Source organism: Felis catus, chromosome D2, assembly GCF_018350175.1.
Source record: "Felis catus isolate Fca126 chromosome D2, F.catus_Fca126_mat1.0, whole genome shotgun sequence".
NCBI classification, from domain to species: domain Eukaryota; kingdom Metazoa; phylum Chordata; class Mammalia; order Carnivora; family Felidae; genus Felis; species Felis catus.
In genome coordinates, this window is record NC_058378.1 from 30926616 (window position 1) to 30948584 (window position 21969).

Consider the following 21969-nt stretch of genomic DNA (forward strand, 5'->3'; position numbering starts at 1 on the left):
ACCGCCTCCCTCCTTCATCCTCTACCTGCCCCCATCTCCCCAACCCACCCCACCCTCCAGGATCCCAGAACGCAAGACTGAGGTGGCTGAGACGTGCCCATCTGTGATCTTCCCCCCTCCCTTTCCTTCAGGGGGAAGCGGGACTGGATGGAGCAAAAGGAGAGAAGGGTGTCCAGGGAGAGAAAGGAGACCGAGGGCCGCTGGGATTACCCGTAAGTATCTCACAGCCAGCAGCACCGTGAGGAGCCCAGCTGGGTGGTCCTGAGGAGGCCGGGTGGTGTACGGGACCCCAGGAGAACACTGCTGTAGGTCCTCAGGCTCTGAGCATCCCTGAACTCCGCGTGGTTTTGCTTTCCTACCCCGGGCGAGGTCATAGGCTCTAATTCCCTTACCGAGGGCTCCCTCTGGGCCAGGTCCTGGCCTGGGTGTGGGGGGAATAGAGAGCTACATATGACACCCCCCCCCCCAAGGAGCACCCAGCTGGAGAGCCACAAGTGGCCTGAGAACAGCCTCTGGCCTACATGTGCCTGATTCAGAGGCAGTAAAGCTCTGCCTTCCTGGGAGCCCAGCGTGAAGGACCTGGGGGCAAGGAGACAGCGAAACGTCTTCGTCTCTCTCTTATTTTCCTATGGAGACCCGAGCAGAGCCCCCACTCTCTGCTCTTAAGCACTGGCCACGGCAGAAAAGCCTGTACAAAGGCAGATTCTCTGGTCGGTCCCAGCAGGCTACGGCCTTTCAGATCTCTTGTTGCAGCCTGCCCTGAGATCAGATCCCAGGTCAGGGCGAGGGGCCGCTCGGGAGGCATCTACATTTCCAGATGTGGGGGGCCCGGCCTGGGCGAATCTTTTGTCCCAAACTCCAGGGGGCTCATGGCCTTGTCACCGCCTCGCCCTCCCTGGAGCCCTGGGCTTCATCCTCCCTCACACCCCAGAGGGGCTGGCACTCTTCGTGGCTTGGTTTTCTAGAGCTAGCATGGTCATTCGCGGTCCATCTCCTCATCTTACTGATGGCCCCAGAGAAGAAAGAGGGTCACTTGATGGCATATGTGAAGTCAGCGGTCAGGCCACGCCAGAGGCTGCTCCTTCACTGAGGCCACAGCCTCGAGAAGGGGCTCATTCGAGCCACTGGGGCTTCCTCCGTCCCAGGCACAAGGCCAGTTCCCACCCCGGGAAGCCGGAAAGAACAGCTTTGTTCTCCAACAAAGAGAAACCCAATTACCCCAGCTTGGCAGGGCTCGAAGGTCTGGTTAATATAATCTCAGCAACCAAACAGCAAGAGCGTGAGGTATGATTCCACCCTCATTAGCGCATCAAATGTAGGACCATTTAAGGAAGGAGCTGATGTACCTGAAAGAAAACTGATGACTTCAACAGACGTTTTCCTGTGTCTCAGGCTATGTCCGGCATGGTTAAATGCTCCTTACTGTTAAAGAGCCTTCCTGCCCCCGCTCAACCACAGATCTCTCCTTGCCCGCCTTCATGGCCCCAACACCTTAGTGAACACTGGGGACTGGAGCCAGGGGTTGCAATGCAAACGGCACAGAGACCAAACAGGTTATATAAACAAAGAAAGTGCCAGAGGAAAGACAAAGTGCCAGTCTACCTTCAACCTGTCAACTTTCTTTTCTTTTTTTTTTTTTAATTTTTTTTTTCAACGTTCATTTATTTTTGGGACAGAGAGAGACAGAGCATGAACGGGGGAGGGGCAGAGAGAGAGGGAGACACAGAATCGGAAACAGGCTCCAGGCTCTGAGCCATCAGCCCAGAGCCCGACGCGGGGCTCGAACTCACGGACCGCGAGATCGTGACCTGGCTGAAGTCGGACGCTTAACCGACTGCGCCACCCAGGCACCCCAAACCTGTCAACTTTCAATAGCGAAACGGGCACAGGGAAATACTTTTGCTAGCTTAGGAAAACAACAGAGCAAGCATATTCACAGCTGGCAACAGACGAGGACTTCGGAGAGACAATAGGGAGGAGTGGGGACTGTGGCCCATTAGAGACCATGGGTCCCTTCTTTTTTTTTTTTTTTTTTCAACGTTTATTTATTTTTGGGACAGAGAGAGACAGAGCATGAACGGGCGAGGGGCAGAGAGAGAGGGAGACACAGAATCGGAAACAGGCTCCAGGCTCTGAGCCATCAGCCCAGAGCCCGACACGGGGCTCGAACTCACGGACCGCGAGATCGTGACCTGGCTGAAGTCAGACGCTTAACCGACTGCGCCACCCAGGCGCCCCTGACCATGGGTCCCTTCTTAAGGAAAGCCGTCCCTCCTCAGTTCAGCTGACTGTTGCCTTGGGGGAATGAGGGTCCAGTATTCTGGATAGTCTCATTTTTCAAAGGAAGCTGGACATCTGGCATTTTACACGAAATTTCCCCATTTTCTAACGTGAAGTCAAAATTCCTTGCAACTCTGCAGATTGTGCAAAATATGTCAGTGGCCCACATAGGCCCTGAAAACCTCCAGTCTGTGTCCACTGCTCCAGATCTCTCAAGATAACTCAGTATTAATGCTGCATAGACAAAGTGTGTGGATACTTAGCGAAAGCTCTGATTTTTGGCTTCTCAGCAATATTGTATGCCATATGGTAGGAGTCTGCTTTTCTAGAACATCCTATTCAGTTCCTCCTGTTTGCCCTACAGAAGTGGTTCTCAGGGCTGGCTACACACTGGAGTTGCCTGGAGCTTTCCAAACATGCCATTACTCCCAGCCTCATTCTTGGAGACTCTGGTTGAGTTGGGGTGGGGTGGGACCCAAGCATCTGTATTATTTGACATGTTCCCCCAGGAAATTCTCATGTGGCAGTGGGGTTGAGAACCACAGCTTTCTAGGCTGTGAGTCAAGATCATCCTGGAACTTTTGTGATTCTAATACTGAGAAGGAAGTCCCCGGAGGACCCTACTACCCAGCACCCTTTCCCCTGCCCTTCCTTGCCGGGGGGCATCGCCCCACCGTATAATCCTGAGGCCTAGGCGCATTTCTTTTTCTTTTTTTTTTTTTTTAATGTTTTAAATGTTTATTTATTTTTGAGGGAGGGAGAGAGAGAGAGACGGGGCACAAGTGAGGGGAGGGGCAGAGAGAGAGGAAGACACAGAATCCGAAGCAGGCTCCAGGCTCTGAGCTGTCACCCCAGAGCCCTACCCGGGGCTCGAACTCACAGACCACGAGATCATGACCTGAGCAGAAGCCAGACACTTAACCAACTGAGCCACCCAGGCACCCTGGCCTAGGCTCATTTCTGAACTGCTGGAAGCAGTTTTTAAGAACTCAGTCCTTACGGGGCCAGAGTGTCTCCACTGCCTTCTCTGTGGTTTGTCACATTGGAGTCATTAGACAAATTCCCCCCTGGTTTTTCTAGGTGGGTCTCAGGGGCAGCTTCCCAGCCTATTCCCCTCTCATATATCACTGGATGCTGCATTGCAAATGGTCTTAATAGCATCCCACCCGCCAGCCGGTTTACTCCAGGGCGTACGTGGCCTTAGACCTTTGTCGCAGTCAGCTGCCCCCAAAGCCTTCTTCTATAAAAGGGCCCTTGTTTGGGACAACACGAAAGGATCGAGTTCGTGCTGAGTTTTGCAAACTGCAGTGCCAGAGAAAGGTCAGGCATCATTAGCACTAACATCCGAGCCCCAACGCTGGAGCAGAAGCAGGCTGGCTTCTCCCCCAGGTTCCCAAGTCAGTACTGATTTCCTCAGGGTTCCCCAGCATGGCCTGGTCTCAGCAGCTGTGCAAAAGACGCTGGGAAGACAACCCACCGTCCACACAGGCTTGTGCCTCTGCGGTGAGACTGGTCCTGGGGAAGGGATGCACTACCTCTGGTTCCAGACTCCTTCCCACGAATTCTCTTTCTGCGTCCCTTTCTCCGGGGCACTGGAAGCCCCTGGGAGAGGGGTTTCTGACAGGGGATAACAGGCGAGAGGGAAGCAGGGGGCGCTGAGGATCAGAACGGCCATCTGCACGGATCTCCACCGGCCTGCTCAGCGGTCGGCCACACTGCACCCAGTGTCCGTTTTTGTTGGTTTCCGTGTGAATACCATTACCTGTCCTCCCAAGCCTATTTCTCCCGTTTTGTTTGATTGCCAGCATTTGTGTCTGTCCAGAGTCACTGCTTCACTCACCTCTTCCCTCCCCGGTCCCTTTTTCTCCCTCCCGTTCCTCCCCTCCCCTTTTCTTGGTCAAACTGTCCCCTTCGTCCAGGGAGCTTCAGGTTTGGACGGCAGGCCTGGGCCACCGGTGAGTGTCGCTTCTCCGTTACCCGTCATCCCACCCCACCCCACCCCCGGCCTGTGACCCCTCTCGTCTGTCCCTGTCCCGCTGTGGCCTCGTTTTCCCCGTGAGTCATGCCTCATCCCACCACCAACACCAGAAAGGTCCCGCCTGCGCTCAGTTCAGAAACGCTTGTTCGGGTCTCTCGGCCAAAGACGGATTGGCCTTCATCTGAATTCCCCCGGCCATCGTGTGAACCCAGGGTCCTCAAATCTGAATTTCCCGACTGCCGGGCACGGGGTGGAAGTCTGCTCCAGCGGCATAGACTCTGTTTCTCGCGGAGGGCCGAGTGTGGCCTGGGAGCCCAGCCCCAGGGGTCGGGACCCTGACTCACGCCCACCAAACACAACAGTGTCTGTATGTGCCTGTCACGCCGTGTTGTCTTCATGCTGTGAGCTCTGTCCATCTCCTGTCTGCCCACAAGGGCTTCCTAGTCCTGTGCAGCCCCTGTGGAGTGTCCTGGGGTGAGGACAGGTGTAGCATCTAGGATCACGTGGGACGGTCCCAGCTCAGTGTTCGGCAGGCACATTACAGCCACTTCCTGTGGTGCCGCAGCGGCCCCGCGATTCAACAGGGGGCTTATGCAGAGCAAGTCAGGAACATTCCGGTCCCCTCTTCATTCTTTTCTGATTCCAGAAAACAGGCATCACTACTCATGACTAGAAAGCGCCTGGCCCTTCTTCTCGTGACACACAGCTGAAGCCTCAGCAAAAGAGTCTCTCCTCTCCTCTCCACCTGCCAGGCCCCTCCCAGAGCACCCCGGGAGGTCTTTAGGGAAGTGGCTTTCCCACTGAAGCCTGTCACCTTCCCAGGGTATAGGGATCACTGACCACCGAGGGCCAGGAGGCTGAACTTCCCTGCCCGGGAGCCATCACCAGAGCTGTGGGTACGCCCGGCCCCTTCCAGCCAGGGAGTCCCCGCCCTGCGTTTGCGGGGACACTTGTGAGGCCACGGCTGCATGGTCTGCCTAGAAGTCGAGGTTCTAATGAGCTGGCTGGAATGGCCCTCAGGGGAAAGCGAGTTTGCAGGGTTTCATTTGTGGAGGTGCAGGATATCCACTTGGGGTACAGGCCGATGTCAAAAGCACAAAGGCAACAATGGGCCTTGTCGGGGCCCTGGAGGTGGACCTCACAGCTGGTGCAGCGGGAGCCCAGAGCTTCGAGAAGGAGCCGCAGAGCCTCGTCCTAGTGCACGTGTCCTCACCAAGCGGAGGCGGTGGCGTGGCTCAGCCGAGACCACGGCCCTTCCAGAGCCCCTCTCCACCACGCGGTTACGGAGGCGACACTATACCTGCTCCCATACGGAGACTAGACCTCTTTTCCAGGCATCATTCCGGCTTCGCTCCTCCCCAGTCCCTCCCTTTTCATCCTCCTCACGCCTAGCGCACCTCCCCCAGGTGGCCCGTCAGGCGAGGGGGATGATCTGTGGCTGGAATCAGAGAAAGCAAAACCGTCCTCACAACGCGCTCCGTTCTTCCCGGACGGACGGGGGAGCAGTGCAAATTCAGAGATGTTGTCCCCTTTGGGCCCCAGGTTTTATTTTCCCTCATTAAATCAATATCACAACCTTAAAGGAAAAGTTTTATGGGGCAAATAACCCTGCCCAGCCAATATGGACATTTATCGGTGCCGCATGCGTGACATACATTCAACCGTTTTAATGGGCAGGGACCTCAAAAGCAGATACTCGTATCATCATCCCCATTTCACAGGGAGGAAAATGGACCCTCAGAGAGCCCAAGAAACGTCTCCAATATCGCCGAGCTGAAAGGCCTGAGAGGCTTGACTTGAAGCAGGCCAGGGACTCCGGAGTGCCGTTCTGAGCCTGATCGGGCCTCCTTCATTTCTGAGGCGCCCTTGTGCCACCTGCCCAGTCCTGCCCCCGTAGTTGCAAAGGGGGCACCGAGAATGTCTTAGCGCTCTTTTTCCTTTCCGCGTGAGGTCAGTCAGCGTTTCCCCCACTGGCTCGTGCCCCAGAAAGCCGCGCACAGGCCAGCCCCTCGTCCTCAAGTCCTTGTCTGAGCAGGAAATCTAAACACCGAGGCCGAGCAACAGGAAAGCTCTGAGATGCACACTTCGTCCAGCCCGGGTGGAAACGGGGAACCTGGCGAAGATAATGGTGTCACAGCCAGCCCCGCCCCCACCCCCACCTCCCGGCAGCCCCGATTCGGGAGCCAGCAGGGCACATCTCCCGGCCAGGCCAGCGCTGGCACCCGTCCGAGGCACACTGCTTCGCTGTCCGGTGCAGCCTGCCCCGCGGGGCCTGGGAGCGGGTGCAGAGGCCCGGCCGGAGGCGGGAGGCCGGGGCGGTGGGGCGGGTGGGCTAAGCGGTGGCTGAACGACCCTCCCGCGCCTGCCTCTGTGTGTGCGTCTGCATCGGTCTCTGTGGCATGAAGCGCCTCCCGCTGCATGTGGAGCTGCGACGGCAAGCAGGTGCCAGCCCGCGCCCCCACCCCGGGGATGGCACCCACCCCTCCCAAGCGCTTCAGGGAGCAAACTAAGCAACAGTTCTACCGTTTTCAGCCTTGGCAAGCTTGGTGGTGAAGCGAAAGGGTTTCCCCCCTCAAATCTGGCTCTGAGGCAGGGGGACGCCTCTCTCCCCGAGGCCCCCCACCCAAACAGGAACCCGCCCCAGTCGAATGACTGCCCTGAACGAGCCTGGCCTCGCCAACCCTGAAAATGGGCCTCTGGACCTTGCTCATCTCCAGCGCCGGGCGGGGCTCCCGGGGCTCCCCCTGGCACCGGCCCCCTCACGTCTGCTTTCTTTCGCCTCCCCAGGGTACTCCAGGACCAGTCGGAGTTCCAGGCCCAGCGGGACCAAAGGGCGAGAGGGTGAGTGCTCGGGAACCCTGCACACCAGGGGGGTGGTCTGCACACCAGGGGCAGCGAGTGTGAACACCAGGAGGGGGCCAGCGCCCCGGCCCGGGCTCAGCCGCGGGTCCTTAGCCCCCACCCATTCCTCCTGGAGAGCAGGTACCCCCTTGTCCTCTCCCAGTGACCCTCACAGCAGCCCGTGGGGGAGCCGGCTGGCCTGGGTTGCTCACTTTATAGCTGTGAGCGGACAGACGGACAGCTTCCCGTGCTGGGCTCCTAGTCACCTGGCATTAGTCACAGGCTCAGTCTGGCAAGGTCCCCGGTGCTGCTGGGACCAGACACACCGAAACCCTGTATGACTGAGGAAGACAGCATAGAACGGGGTGCCAGGTGGCATAAGAAAATCCTGGCAGTCACGAGGACGGGCGTTAGGCCAGCTCCCACAGTCACGTCTCCCAGCCGCAGCCGGGGGAGTGGGCATGTGCGGTGCCGGTGGGGGGCTCGGCTCAGGGGACGAGGAGGGCTGCCCGTCCCGTCCGTCAGCTCTTCCCCAGCCAGGCCCGCGCGGGGCGGGTCACCGGAGAGCCGCTGGGACACTAGACCTCCCCCCTAGGTCACAGGCTTCCCTGAGATCACAGCCGCTTTGGGAACCAGGATGGCTGCTCTCAGGGGGGACAGTTGTGGCTTCAAAGAAGAAATCAAAGCTCTTGGCCTCTTCCCCACCTTCGCTGTCCATGCTCATGTCCTGCTCCTTGTTCCCCTCCCCGGCTTCTGCTTGAGGGCCAGCAACTACCGTCAAGACAGTGTCCGGTCTTTCCAGAGGGCCTCGGGGGATGGACTCTGCTGGAGGGAGGGAGGTGCCCAGGCACAGTCCACACCAGTCAAGCCCTCCGCTCAGCCCTTGCTTTGCAGTGACGGCTCTTTGAGGGGACTGGAGAGGTTTCCTGGGTTTCACACAAAAACAGAAAACGGTTGATGGAAGGTTGTTGCCCCGTCAGGGAGGGCTCACGGGTTTCTCTCTCCTGTTTCAGGGCAGCAAAGGCGACCTTGGGATGACAGGACCATCAGGAGCGGCTGGGCTTCCTGTAAGTGTCGCGGGACGGGAAGTTTCTCTCCGCCTATCCCTACCCCCAACAGAGCCATCGTCACAACAGAAAACCCAGAGCCCGGAGCAGACATCCAGAGCTAAGCCAGAACGCTGATTTCTGTGACAGAGGAGGCTGCCAACAGCCAACTGGCCGTGGAACTTCCCTGCTGGGCACTGCTCGAGGCAGTGCTTGGGACGCGTGGCCCCTGTTGGGCCTCAGGTCCTCAGGCATGAGGCAAACGCATACGAGCCCCTCCCGCTGCAAGCCTCTGTGTTCCGTGCAGTGGGGGCCTCACAGACGAATGTGTCAGCGGCCCCTGCCGTCGAGGAGGGGCAGAATCAAATCCACAGCATCGTAATGCCAGAGGGAGAGGTTTCATGAGAGGGGCGGCTCTCCCAAGAGACAGCCTTCCCAATTACGGCAGATTTTCCCGTTGGGTTGTTATAAAAGTTGGTGGCCCAAGAGAGCCAGGACCTTTGTTTCCCACCCACTGGAAGGTGGGAGGTGGTACATCTGTTCACCAGTTCCATGCCCAGGCAGCTTTGCTCGGGCTAACCCTGGCCGGTCCTTGCCTTGTGCCGTTCCCCTAGCTAAAGACAATGGAGAACAGCCTGTACCTTGAAAAGAGGGTATGAGCAGCTTCGGGGTCATTTCTCTAGCAAGAGCCTGGCGGGAGAGCCATGCAAACACCTCTTCTGCCAGGAGAGCTCTCTGTGTCCAGGCCGTGTCCTCAGCACCTGGCACTCATTAGCACGAGTGATCTAGAAGAACAGAGCCACCGGCCCCGGCCTCGGCTGCAGCGAGAGAAAACCAGGACCGTGTTCTTGGCTTTGCCCATCACTCATTATTTGTCTCTAGGTCGAGCCCCTTTGTCCCCCTTCTGTAAAATGGGGGTAATTAAGCCTGTCTCTGATGAATCAGACATCAGTGAAGACCTTTATGATCCTGGAAGGAAGGACGGGATGGCCATCCTGCCTTTTCTCATTAACGCGTCTTCATTTGTGCGATTTATTACAGGGTTTACATGGACCACCCGGGGACAAAGGAAACCGGGTGAGTCTGAGCCTTTGCACTCTGGCTCTGCTTACTAATGTCTTCATGATGTGGTGGAATGATCAATTGGGGATTCCTGACCCAACATGGGCAGATACGGTTTTTCCTGGCAAATCATCCTGAATTAAAAGGCTTTATAGCGAGGGGCTCAGTGTGTAGCACGCAGGCAGCCTGAGGCCTAATCCTGAAATAGAAGCATGGATTTTTCCACAAGACAAGGGGAGACCGAATCCCAGGGTGGCCATCAGATTAGCATTGCCATCCAGCACCGGGAGTCACGTGCCCAGCTCTCCCTAGGGTGCCCTGATAATGGACCCCTAAATGGTATTTTCTGAAACTTAGTTTCGCCAGGCATCCCAGGCCACTGGTGAGAAAGAAATAAATTCCAGTTCCAAGCACAAGCAGACAGCTGTTGTAAGCAGCCAACCCTTTAAAAAATCATCACAGCCATTATTTCTCTTGGAAAAAGTCAGCAGGACCATGAAATGAATTGCACCTCCCGAGGTCCTTTGCTGTCCCTTTGGTTTCTGCCGTCATCAGCAGGACACAATTACTGAATGTCCACAGCACCCATGGCCATACGATGGTACACGGTGGATGACACAAGACGTCTCTGGGCCCAGCAGGGACCATTTAACTACATCCGACCGAGAGATGGCCACCGGGTCCCTTCATAGAACGTCTCATCTGCTGTTTCCTCCCAGTGGTTCTCGGAGTGTGGCACACAGCTCTTGGAGGCCCAAGCGCATCTTCTAGTGGGTCATAATATCCAAGGGTCTTAGAGGTAGACGAGAATGAGTGAGGGAACGGATGGAGAACAGGCCAGAATCACGACAAAATATACTGAGCTCACGCAGACAGAGGCACAGCAGATAGCTTTCAAACCCTGGTCTTCTGGCTGATCTTCGAGCACTGATAACCGTGTTCACGGCTAGAAAGTGCCAGAATCTGTATGCCTATATCTTGCCTATATCTTATATCCTGTCATTTCAACTTAAGGTGTATTTACTGAACTCCTTCTATCCCTAAATTGTCCTTTCTGGCAGCAGGTCAAAAGCAACTCAATTTGTTCTGCGGCCCCTATAAGTAAGAGGAAGCAGGCAGAGGGACCCCTACTAAACTGTCCGCGGAAAACCAAGTCTAGAAACCACCGGAAGAAACAGGCCTACCTCCAGAAATGTGCTGGCTGTTCAGGCAGGCTGGGAAGCCCACCTTCCTGCCTGTGACCACCAAAAAAGTTGATCATTCCACCTCTTAGCTGGCACACTAATTCCCTTTCTAGTTTATTTCTACAGTGCTCTGGTTGTCTTTGTCATACGCGATTAATACTTTCTGAACTATTTCTTAAGACTTTTCCAGTTGGCTTGAGGCAGTGAGCCCTTTGGAGGCTGCAAAGCCAGTCCTCCGGTGGCAGTGACCGTGTCGCCCTAGACGTGGAGACAGGCAGAAAGATGCCCTTGTCCCAGCTGGAGGGGTGGCAGGAGGCTGGAGGTGCTGGTGTAAGGGACTGGGGTTGCTGAATGCGCCAGTGAGGTCCCAGGAATCCACGGGAGAATATTTCTTCTCCGTGACTCCTTCCTAGCTAGAAGTTTTACACGCTTTCCCCTGCCCCACCCATAAATTAGCAATATGCCACTTAGTAAAAGTCAAGTCCGGCAAACGGTCAAGTTGCACAAGCCCGCTTTCGAGCATACCGTACAGGACAACTGACTTGTTCTGAAGAGCGGGTCTCTGAATCAAGGAACAGCTTGTGTCCTCTATTCAAGAGATCTGACTCTCGGGATGTGCTGGAAGAGCTCCCCCTACATCTCACCTCCTCAGACCCTCTTTCTACCCCAGGCCCTAATGGACCTTTGGGGAGAGAGGTAAGGGCTTGGTGATAAAGCCTTCGAAACAAAGGAAGTCCCAAGCACAGTCAATGCTTTGCCATGGACAGTTTTTTTCCCTTAGGCTTGAAGCTCAGAGTATTGACACTTCGGTCAAGGGAAAAGCCCAGAGGGGCTTAGATGACATTCTAGTTAGAAGCCCCACTGTTGCTCATAAAGGTAAAGCTGCAGGTGTTCCAAGCCCCGCCCCCCCACCCCTGGTAGGAGAGGGTGGCTACCAGAGGTAGCTCTCAGACTTCGCCACATGTCACACCTGGGCCTCCGAGAGGCCCCCGGTCGCTGCACCGCAAGCCTGTTGCTCTGTCTTACGGTGAACCAAGGCGCCATCTTAAAACTAGGCTTGCCTGTGTCCCACCAGGCAACGGCCTTGGAACCTCTTTCCTGTTCGTGGAAGGAAGAAGGTCCTCGCAGTAGCCGGCAAGGCCCAGAGCCCCAAACAGGCACTTTCCTAAGGGGGACACACAGGGCAATGGAAAGAATGTTCTGTCCTTGTCGCAAGAGACGGTACTCTTCTCGGCCTTTAGCGGCCTCGTGCCCTGGGCCCAGGAGCCACGTTTAGGATGAAAAAGGCGGTCACAAGATAAAGGGTGGCACGAATTTGGCAATCTGGCGTCAGGAAAATTGGGTGCCGCGGTGGGACTGCCTGCCAGCCAGCCAGCCGGAAGGTCTGCGTGCACGCGGGGAGGCTGTGGTCACTGCGAGACGCGCCGACTGGGTGTGCACGTGCTTGTGCGTGCGAGCGGCCTGCTCCCCCAGGTCCCCTTGCCTCCTTACCTCTCCTTCCTCCATTATCTCTTTTGGCCTGGGCTGGACACTTCCTTCCTTCACTCCTTCAGTATCTCTCCCCCGGCCCAACATGTTCACCCCATTACCATAACCCCATACCCCTCATCCTTTTCTTTCCACTCTCCCAGCTGCAATTTATTTCTTCTCAGGTCAATTCATGCATCCCTATATTTTACAGAAACCTCTGCTCCTCGACTTTAACTTGCCCTTTCCCCACCTAGAACCCCCTCTTTGCCAGGGCCTCTTTTTGTCACTCTTTGGGGGTGGGAGGCAGGGAAAATATAGGTAAAGCTAGTACTCTATCTCCAGAGGGCGTCCACTGTAAAGCCATTTCCCGGGCCCTTAGAACATGGCGCCCGTGGTGCAAGCCGCCCACCTGGAAAGTCAGGACCACTGCCGACCCTCTGTTGTCCAGAGGCGAGTCATCAGGGACCTGGAACCCCACCCCCGCCAACCCCTCAGGAGCTTTGCCCACCCTCTGAACATGGGAAGCTGTGTTGACTTTTACACTGACCTGACCCAAGGTGAATAAGGGACCACATTGCTGAGAAATTTGACCGTGGGCTTCCCACCCAAGCAGCCGGTGGTTTTGCTTGTCCACTGCTCGGGGGCAGTTCACGCCATCATGTTCTCACTGGTGGGCATAGCTCAGGGCCAACACAGTCACACCTAACGCGCATATACACGTTCCCTCCTAAACACAGCATTTTCCAAGTGAGTATTTGCACTTCAGAAAACCCACTCAGACCAGTGCACTGGCCATCACAGGGAACCCCTGGAATCAAGAAATGGGCGGACTTTCCAAAGATTCGGGGCAACATAAAAACTATTCTCGTCCTTCGTCCTTTGCCTCCCTCCGAGGAACCTTGCAGCCTTCCACTGCAGGAACACAGTAGACGTGACAGGATCGTGTCCGGAGCCTCGGCTCCAGTACTGGCCAACAAGAAGTAACAATCGTCATTGGCATCATTATGCGGCAACTCTCACCGACTGAGCACGTGCCATGTGTCAGTATTAAGCACTTACCGTGCACAAAGACATCACACCAAAGTTTTGAAGCAGGTCATATTATCCACGTTCTACAGGCTCAGAGAGGTTGAGTAACTTCCCCAAGACACGTTGCTAGTAACAGGCAGAACGCGCTCTGGCTCCAAGCCTTTGCTCTGATCCCGCGCTGCCCGCCTTCAAGGTCTTATCCACCTCGGGGAGCACAGTGGAAGCCCCCAGGCATTACGCCATCGGCCTTCTGCGGCTGAGGAGACCCGTTCCCAAGAAGGCTCCCCACGGGCACACTCGGCCCCTTTGTCAGGAAACCCAACATGTGAAAATCCAAACTCAAAGTCATTAAAGAACTCCCCATTGCCCCTTTTTAAATGGAGAGTGATCCTGACGCATACAAAGTGGGGTTAGATTTAGAAAGAGGATGCTTAGGGAAGTTTTGCAGAAACAAATGAGCTCCTTGAACCAACCTGTCAATATACAAATATACAAATAGCTGCCTATGATCCGGACCAGGACGGGCCAGAGACGCACGTACAATGAGAGGACCTCACAGAACCAGGAGCCACCATGAGCCCCGGACACACACGTACACATGGACGCCTGTACGCTCATGTGCAAGCACACAATCGTACATGCACACACTTGTACACGCATGCCCAAGCACATCTTCACACGCTCACACACACGCATGTGCACACACACACACAAACACACACACATATCCCAGGGTTCTGGATAAAATCATCTTGCCTCCTAATAGCATATCAAAGGGATGAAAAACAATTGGGACAAAAGTTGCCATGTCAAAGCCTTTCAAAAATGGACCCTCGAAGAGAAGGAAGTGGGTCCTCTGTTCATCACAGACCGCTCTGGGCTCGGTGTTAGCAACCCTGGCCACAGATAGATTCCATCGACACTTCCCTCCACCTCCAGCTTTGAGCCCCACTGCTCCCTGTCCCCGGGCCTCAGTTTCCTCCCCTGCCCCCTGCCCACCTGCCTGAACCAAAGTCTCCAGTTTCTAGAGGAGTAAGGATGGGTGCTGGCCTCAAATCCTACTGGGAAGAAGATCCTAATTAAGAGACGGTATTTCCCCTCTTTGATTTTTCTTTTTTTCTTTTTCTGTTTCTAACCTTAACACGGGAATGATCCTAAAGTTTTGATGTTATTTTTTTCTCTCGGACTAAACCATTATTTACAGGGGGAGAGGGGGAAGAAAGGCTCTAGAGGGCCTAAAGGGGATAAGGGAGACCAAGGAGCGCCTGGATTAGACGCCCCCTGCCCGTTGGTATGTCTTCATTTATCACTTGCATTGTTCTGGTGTGTTCCTTGAGGTTTGCCAAGTTTGAAACCAAGAAGGCAAATATCTGCTCGCTCGGCCAGGGAAACTCTGCCTGCTGTTGGCTTTGCCTTCAAACCACAGCTGTAGTCATTCAGGCTGAATCCCTTTCCTTCAAAGCTGTAGAACAGTGGACGTGTGCAAATGAGAACACTCCCGAGGAAAGGGATTTGGGGAGCAGGCCTTGGCCGCGAGCTCCAGCATGGCTTTGGAAGCCGCTGTAGCGTTTGTGAGCCCCTCGTTTGCCTTCTTCGTTTCACGGCCACCTCTGTGGCCAGCAGTTCAAGCTGTTTTGGGATCCTCTGTCAGGATGCAGGAGACCGCCCGGGTTCACGTCCCCCGGGGGCCATCTATACCCCAGACTGGGTAGAACAAGGCCGGAGAAAGGGGGCTCTTAATATACAGCCTCCCGATGCCCACTAGCCATCCAGCTAAAACCAGTAGGGAAGCACCCCCAAACAGGCTTCTGAGGAATGATTTGTGGCACATCAGCCGGGCTTCTCAAGTGCCTTCACAATCCATGGCTCTGAAAACGATGCTACGCTACCTTTGAAGGTCATCTGCGCTGTTTCCAATTCAGTCTTTAAATGGGGAGGGGGCTGGTGGTACACGTGCCACGGCTCAGCTCTCGTCGCAGCCAGAGAGAGCGCAGAGGTTGAATTTGGGACAGGAGGACCAACGGGGATTTGGGCCCTGCTCGTAGATGCCTCAAGGCCCTGCATCCTGGCTGGGGTAAGACTTGGGCCTCTCCACTCTACAGTCGGAGCTGGCCGGCCTCAACCTCAATAATCATCGTGGTTGGTTTTGTGAACAGGGACACCGAGGTTTTAAAGGAGAGAAAGGGGAGCCGGGGTTACCAGGGCTGGACGGACTGGATGCCCCGTGCCCATTGGTATGGCATCACCCTCCCTCGCCTGCATGGCCGACTCAGGCTTCCCCACGTGTGTGGTTCTTGCCCGCATGCCTCTCCAGCCGCCCTCCTCACGCCTCCTGCCCCATCCACTCAGTCTCCACTTCCTGCCCCTTCTCTCTGTAGACGCTAAGGGTCACCCTGCCCTGGCTAGTCCTCAGGGCCTCCAAGCATGCCCCCTGGAGCACGCAAAGCCTGCCAGATGTTTTCTTGGCTTCTTCCTCCAGCTGCTGCAAAAGCACATCCCCTTAATGTGAGCCATCCCGCATCCGACCCTCCCTTCCTAGGGGCTTCTAGCCAAACCTGCCCCCAGAAAGTCAGGAAGGTGAGATCCTCTGGGCAGGTTCTTGGCAACCGTGACTTCTCTTCCTTCACACACTGCGGTTGGTTCAGCAAGCATCAGCTGAGCCCCAGGCGGAACATTTGAATGAGATGCCTGAGCCAGTCCCACACCCCTTCCCGTTCCGCCATCTTGTGATGTGGCCGGGGACAGACGGGCATGCTCATAAACGTGGGTAGACTGAGAAGTTCTAGAAATGAGTTAGAAGAGGGGGCCACTGTGCCCGTTCTTCCAGGCTGGCTCTGGGGTCGTTACCCCGGTGCTACCACCAGAACTAAAGGATGGTCCAAGGTCAGGATTTTAGATACTAAACGATTCATCCTTTTTGCTTCAACCCGGGGAGACACTACAAGACCCTCCCTTGGCTTCCCTCCCTTTCATCTGCAGATGACCCACCACCGGCAAGTCTGGAAGAGAATGGAAAGGTCGAGAATGTAGTTGAGGAAGAGAAGAAGGGAGACAGGGAGGCTCTTAGGAACCCTCCCCACGCATGTGCTGCTCACACCTGGTTCAGGGTCTGTCGGGCAGGGACGTTCTAGCCCCATAGCCACCCTTTCACCTCGCTGCAAGGGAGAAATGGACGGCACCTCACTCCAAGGCAATTGGCTTAGAAGGTTCCCACTCTCCTAAATTTCCCCAGGAGGTCTAGAGCGCACGTAACTATTTTCATACAAGTAAGAGATGAGGACTCCAGGTCCCACGTCTCACCCCGGGGTCACACGAGAATTATCTCTGAAGAGAAGAGAAAAGGTTATAGGAAAATACGCTGTGTGCCCCTGAGAGGTGACCACGGAGCCCCGTGAAGGGACTTTTTAGGACCAGTATAGACAACAAAAGAAGACTGCAGGGTAGCATGCTCCCCCTTCCCCCCACCCCCCTGCTGAAGCCCCTGCTCACTGCCCCCGCCTCCCCACCGCCTGGCCTGATGACCCCCGAGCACGCAGCCATAGGACCCCCGGTCCCCCCAGAGCACCTCCACTAATCACCGGCCAGGTCTCCTCTCGGCCACGTGCCTTCCGTGGCCTGAGTACCTTGAGTTCCGCTGGCCCGCGCCACCCTGCTCCTCTCTCACACACTCCCTCCGCCTGCCCCACTCTCCTCTGTCGCCCTGCCACCATCACGTGCCAATGGGAATGCCGCCGTGGCCCCGCGGAGGCTCCTCTCCCTTCCAGAGTCCATGTGAAGTGTCGCACCACGGCGGGCTGGGGAAGGGGGCAGGTCTCCATGAAGCCCTGGAATGCACCACCTCCCCCTGCAGACCCTCCCTGACCCAGAGGGGACAATGAAGGTCATCTTTATTTGGTCCTTAATGCAAAGCGGCATTTTCTGCAATAACATCCCATACCGATGTGTCCTTTGTCTATGAATCTCGCTGGGGAAGTGTACATATCTTCCCTTTCTTGTTTCTCGTCGTGGCTCTTTTCCCGTCCCCTGCCCTGTGTCGTTGTGGACATGGGGGCAGGGGGAGCTATCTCAGTTTGAGATAACTAGGCTTCTTCTGCCCTCCGCGGCGGGCTGGCTGGCTGCTACCTGCCAGGCCAGAGGTTTAGGCACCTGTCATGGTGGATGAAATCGATCTGCGGCACAGAGGGCTCCCATTCAACCACCTCTGGGCTAACCGCTTGCTCCAGTCATCTGAAACCCTGCGTCCATCTTCTGTGCCCTGGAGCGTGGAATTCTAGGATCTGGGCTGCAATTCTAGACCAGATCTAGGCCCCGGTTCAGCCTCACACTCCCACCTTGTCTCACAGTTTCCAGATCCCCCCAGGGTATGCCAGAGGGGGCCAGGATATCAGGGCCCGAGAAGCCTCAGGACGTCCTGGGGCTACAGGTGCTCTGTGGGTGCCACCGGCAAAGGGGACAGACGGGGCACGGTTGATCCCCATCCTCCACTTCATCTCCGCCCCCGGCCCCAAATTCCCAGTAATGGCTGAGGCTGAGCCGGAGGACAGCGTCGCCCTGCTGAAGGTACCTCGAGACCATGTTGCGATTCCCATGAGGTTGCTTGCCTCTTTGCACCCCGCCCTCCTCCTTATTGATTAACAGATGGGAACCGCCTAGATCTCTTCCTCCTGCTGCTCAGGAAGGGAGGAAACTAAGATCATAGGAGAGCTGGGGACACCTTAGTGATCACATCATACAACCGCACCTTCCCCAGGTTTCACAGAGGACGAAACAGGCCTCCAAGCGCTGAATGACTGAGCTGTGAGCACCTAGCATTCAGTACAGCCAGAGCAGAGACCTGCGCGGCCGAGGGCTGTTCCTAACAGGACACTCAGGTCACCGCTGCTCGCTGACCCCACAGGCTAGGGCAGCCTCCCCCTTGGCCTTGCACGGTGACTGCGTGTGACCCTAGTCAGTGGGAAGTCCGGCTTGCCTCCCACCCATTTCCGAGGCTCTGCCCTGAAGCAGAGGAGAGGGATAGACAAGAGGCGGGCTGCCACAGTGTTTGTGGCCCTTGCTCCCCTGTCCTGCCTGCTCGCCAGGCTGTCCCAGAGTCTGAGCCACCTGCCTTCCTTCCTCCCCGCAGGGCGAAGATGGCTTACCAGTCCAGGGCTGTTGGAACAAGGTAAGGCTGCCCGGTGGTTTGCGGTGCCTCGGGGGACACAGGGGTCCTTGGGGCTCCATTCCCAAGTGACATCATGCACGCACACTTTCCACGCTGGGCCTTTCTGCAGATGAGGCCGCAAGGCATGGGTCGAGAAAGGAATGATCCCAAAGGCAGGGTGCCCATTAAACATCCCATTCACTGCACGCACTTAGAGAACCTTCAAAAATGTTTTTTGAGGCATCCGCGGACCCCAGCGTACGGCGGGTCCATGTAGCCCCACAGCCGATCTCTTCATGCTTCGTGTGGTTAATTTCTACAGCACCTTTCCTCCAAGGACTACTAGACCTTGGGGTTTTTTGTTTTGGGTTTTTGTTTTTGTTTTGTTTTGTTTTGTTTTAGAGAGAGAGACAAAGAGAAAGGGAGGGCATGAACGGGGAAAGGGACAGAGAGAGGGTCTCCACACTCAGGGTGATCCCACAACCCTGGGATCTTTGTGAGCTGAGCTGAAATCAAAAGTTGGACGCTTAACCGACTGAGCCACCCAGGGCGCCCCTAGACCGTGTTTCAAAACTAGTTATCGGCAGCTATTCTCGCAGTGTTCACGCGAGGTCAGGTAAGCCACATGATGACATTTATACAGATGTCGGGAATCTAAGTTGCTTGAACTACAAACTCACTTAGCTTCTGTACCTCCTCGTAGAGACTGACCGGCTCACCACTCTACCCTTCCCTTTGAACTTAAGCTGCCAGAGCTTCCTGCTGGCACACGGGGGACCTGCTGCCCAGCGTCTCCTGGGCTCCCAGAATTCCCATCAGCAGCGAGCTTTCATTTGCTCACGCTAGCCTTGGCGTTGGCATCATTAACACTGTCTAACACCACAGGGCTGTGCTCCTGAACCCAATCACCCCGCTCGGTCCGGGCCCCCAAAGCACAGGGCTCCTCTGTGCTGACTTGATGACAGCCATCAGGTCACTAATCCGGAAGCCCACCCGGGTCCTCGGCAAAGGTGGCGGCCGCGATGCTGCCCACCCTCCCTCCGCAGCCACCCTCCACCTGGCTTCCACCGAGACTTCTCACAGCCCTCCCTACGCGGTCTCCAGGTGTTGGTCTGTCCTTCTAAAAGGAGAACCCAACGTATCCAAAAGTTTGTGCGTAGCTAACCCAGCCCTGTCTCAGGGACAGTAGTGGCCCGCTTAACAATGAGATGAAGAGTTCCTCTGTGCTAAATGCCCGGAATCTCCTTAGCTCACGGGATTGAGTTAAAGGTAGTGAAACCACCAAGACACCAGGCCCAAGGTGAAGTACATGTACCCAAAGCGTCCCTGAGCAGAGAAGGGAAAAGCTCAGCTTCAAGGGAGATGCCCCCCCCCCCCCGAGAATCCGTCTCTCCAGCCATGCCTCGTCCCTTTGGTGTGTCCCTTGAGACCTAGTTAAAACTCCACAGGCGGAGGGAAGAGACGTGTCAAATGACGTGTTTCCAAGGTTTCCTTCTTCAAGGTTGCCGCTGATGGTTAGGAGATGGCAGTGGTTGAGGTTGGCAGGGGGAGAACAGCCACTGTCCAGAGCTACGGTGTCTTGGGGAAGTAACTAGAAAGCCTCCTGTCTGTTGGTCCACACCAGAAATTCAGTCCCGGACGATGCGGTAATTCATCAACAGCCAAGCCCCCAAAGGCCACATAGAGAGCAAGTGCCCTCTAGTGGCCAGGAAGGGGGTGACAGGAAGGCGAAAGTGATTTGCTGCCTCTGCCTTCCTCCTGGGTGCAGACAGCTTGGGGGTCTTCTGCCCAGGGGGTCGCGGGGCCCTGTTCCAGAGCTGCCCCCTCAGCCCTCCAGAGAGCACACTCCTTCCCCACCAGGGAAGTAGACGCCCGCAGACCCACTGACACTAACTCTACGTTGTTTTGTGTGTTTTTGTTTTGCAGTGATGCCTCTAACCTGGGATTGGCCTGTGTGTGTGTTTGTACATAGAGTATTTATTTTTATACAGTTTTCACTTTTTGAAAATGCCGGAAGTATGATGCATCTTACAGATTATTATTAAAAAAAAAAGAAAGAAAAAGAAAACCTTGCATATTTTGTACAGAAAATGCCAACCTCTTTCCTTTTGTTTACAAGATGTTTTGTATACGTCTACGACTCTAATACACTTTTTGTTTGTGAGTACGGGCATATGTTTGCATGATATTTGTGCACACTTATTAAGTATTGAAGCTTAATAAATTATAGTGTTCTGGTGCCGAAGGGGGCAGGCCAACACTAAGATGCTGGCTAGCTTACGTGTGGACTCACGGGGATGTGGACATCGGTGGTGTTTTTGCCAAGAATATTTTAAGCTCTTACGGATTTTCATTATTAAAAAAAGTTAAACGCGGCGATTCCTGATCCTGATCAATCATTAAATTAAATACGTTCTTTCTTGTGAGAGCAGCAAGTTCCGAAGCAGGGGTCCTCAGAAGTAGACAGCAACTGTATGAAACTGTGAGGTCTAACAGAGGGAGGGAGGGGACCCTGAAGCAACGTCTATTGTAAGATATCCCAAGTTCGTTCTAGAGCCATGTGAACATCTCAGATTCACTTGTGCTGAAACCCTCTAGGATCCCCAGGGCTCCAAAGGGCTATTTGTGACTGCTTTTGGTTTTTTGATGATTTTGTGTTTTTCTTCCTTTTGAGCGACAGTCACTAGTCACACCTACTGCTGTTGGTGGCCGTTCGTTTGACACAGAATTTGCAAGGCCCACGCACCACTAGCAGCTGGAAGGCTTGCCTCGTGGCCATTGCCCTCCGACAAAGAACATTCAGAAAACACTCACAAATCTGGGCCAGACTGGCACTCCGAAGTTGTGTTTATTTGTTAATAAATAGAGGGTTACAGAGTTCTGTTCACAGCACACGGCTTAGGAGAGGTCTCAGGGAACCTGCCTTAAGTACCCCCTACGTGTGGCACACAGGTTTACTGTTCGATGTTTTACAACGTACATTGGTGCTTCCTCGGGGCTTGGAAATAACACGCTGCTGTAAGGCACAGTCACACGAACGCTACGTTAGGGGGCTTCACGTTCGTGGGACCCTTGCCACATTGTGGTAAGGGGACCACCGGCTGCCCCGACCCAGGGGACCAACCATATCAACATTCTTACTCTAGACGGCCACTCGTGTGTTTTGGGAATCCGCTTCCTTCTCTGCATCTCAGCTTCTTCGTTTGAAAAGCAAACGAAGCTACTGAAAAGTAGACCTGGAGCTGACCTCCATGGTCACTGACCGGTCGCCTGTCCCCTCCCCACGGGGCAGAAGCAGGCGGGCCCCAGGCCCACGCCGCCCGCCAGCACTGTCGTTATTCCTGTGGCGGGAGACTTCCAGGATGTGGCCCTTCCCGAGGGATCCTGAGTCCGGGATGTTACCAGCCCCAGCCAGGGCCGCCTTCTTCACGCACAATGCCGCGAGCCCGGCCCCACGGAACTTTCAGGAGCTAAGAAAATATTTGCCTTTTCATTTCTTTTCAATTCAGGGGGGGAAAAAGAATGTCTAATAATGAATCCAGCCAGGGTTATATTCATCTTTCTGCCAGAGCAGTCATAAAATGTAATTGTGGCCATAAAAGGGACTACGGGCCCTGAAAGTCAGAACGCTGCCCTGCCCACATCCTCCACTCCCGGAGAGAGTGGCCGCCTCACCCACTCTTTTTACTTCCTCCCGCCCTGGCCGGACTGAGGTCCTGAGGAATCAGTATAACCTGGTTCCTGAAGACCCACTCCCTTTCAGGCCCTCGTTGGAGCAGCCCGAACCCATTGATGGCCTCAGGCTAGAGTCAAACATTAACTGGAAGGCTCCAGAACTTGAGCTTCTGTGTGAGCTGAGTACTCGGGGTAACTGTCCCCAGAGAAAACCCTCGAACTTTATGTCCATCCTGGTGTTCACTTCCTTATTACACCCCCCCG

General features: G+C 55.3%; 1 protein-coding gene across 28 annotated transcripts in view; it reads left to right on the forward strand.

Moving 5' to 3' along the window:
- The window catches only part of COL13A1 (collagen type XIII alpha 1 chain), a 147841-nt gene extending 127435 nt beyond the window's left edge, over nt 1-20406 (forward strand). For 9 of the 28 annotated variants that reach the window (XM_045040074.1, XM_045040073.1, XM_045040083.1 and 6 more), the window contains 6 exons: nt 132-212; nt 4200-4235; nt 7046-7099; nt 8113-8166; nt 9187-9222; nt 15047-16834. In XM_045040074.1, the coding sequence (XP_044896009.1) occupies nt 132-212; nt 4200-4235; nt 7046-7099; nt 8113-8166; nt 9187-9222; nt 15047-15268 (483 nt within the window). In that variant the 3' untranslated portion in view covers nt 15269-16834. Of the gene's footprint in view, nt 1-131; nt 213-4199; nt 4236-7045; nt 7100-8112; nt 8167-9186; nt 9223-14094; nt 14182-15046; nt 16835-18012; nt 18052-19956 lie in introns of those variants that run through there. The other 19 variants (XM_045040087.1, XM_045040088.1, XM_023240506.2 and 16 more) reach the window with 13 other exon arrangements.
- Nucleotides 20407-21969: the final 1563 nt, after the last annotated feature.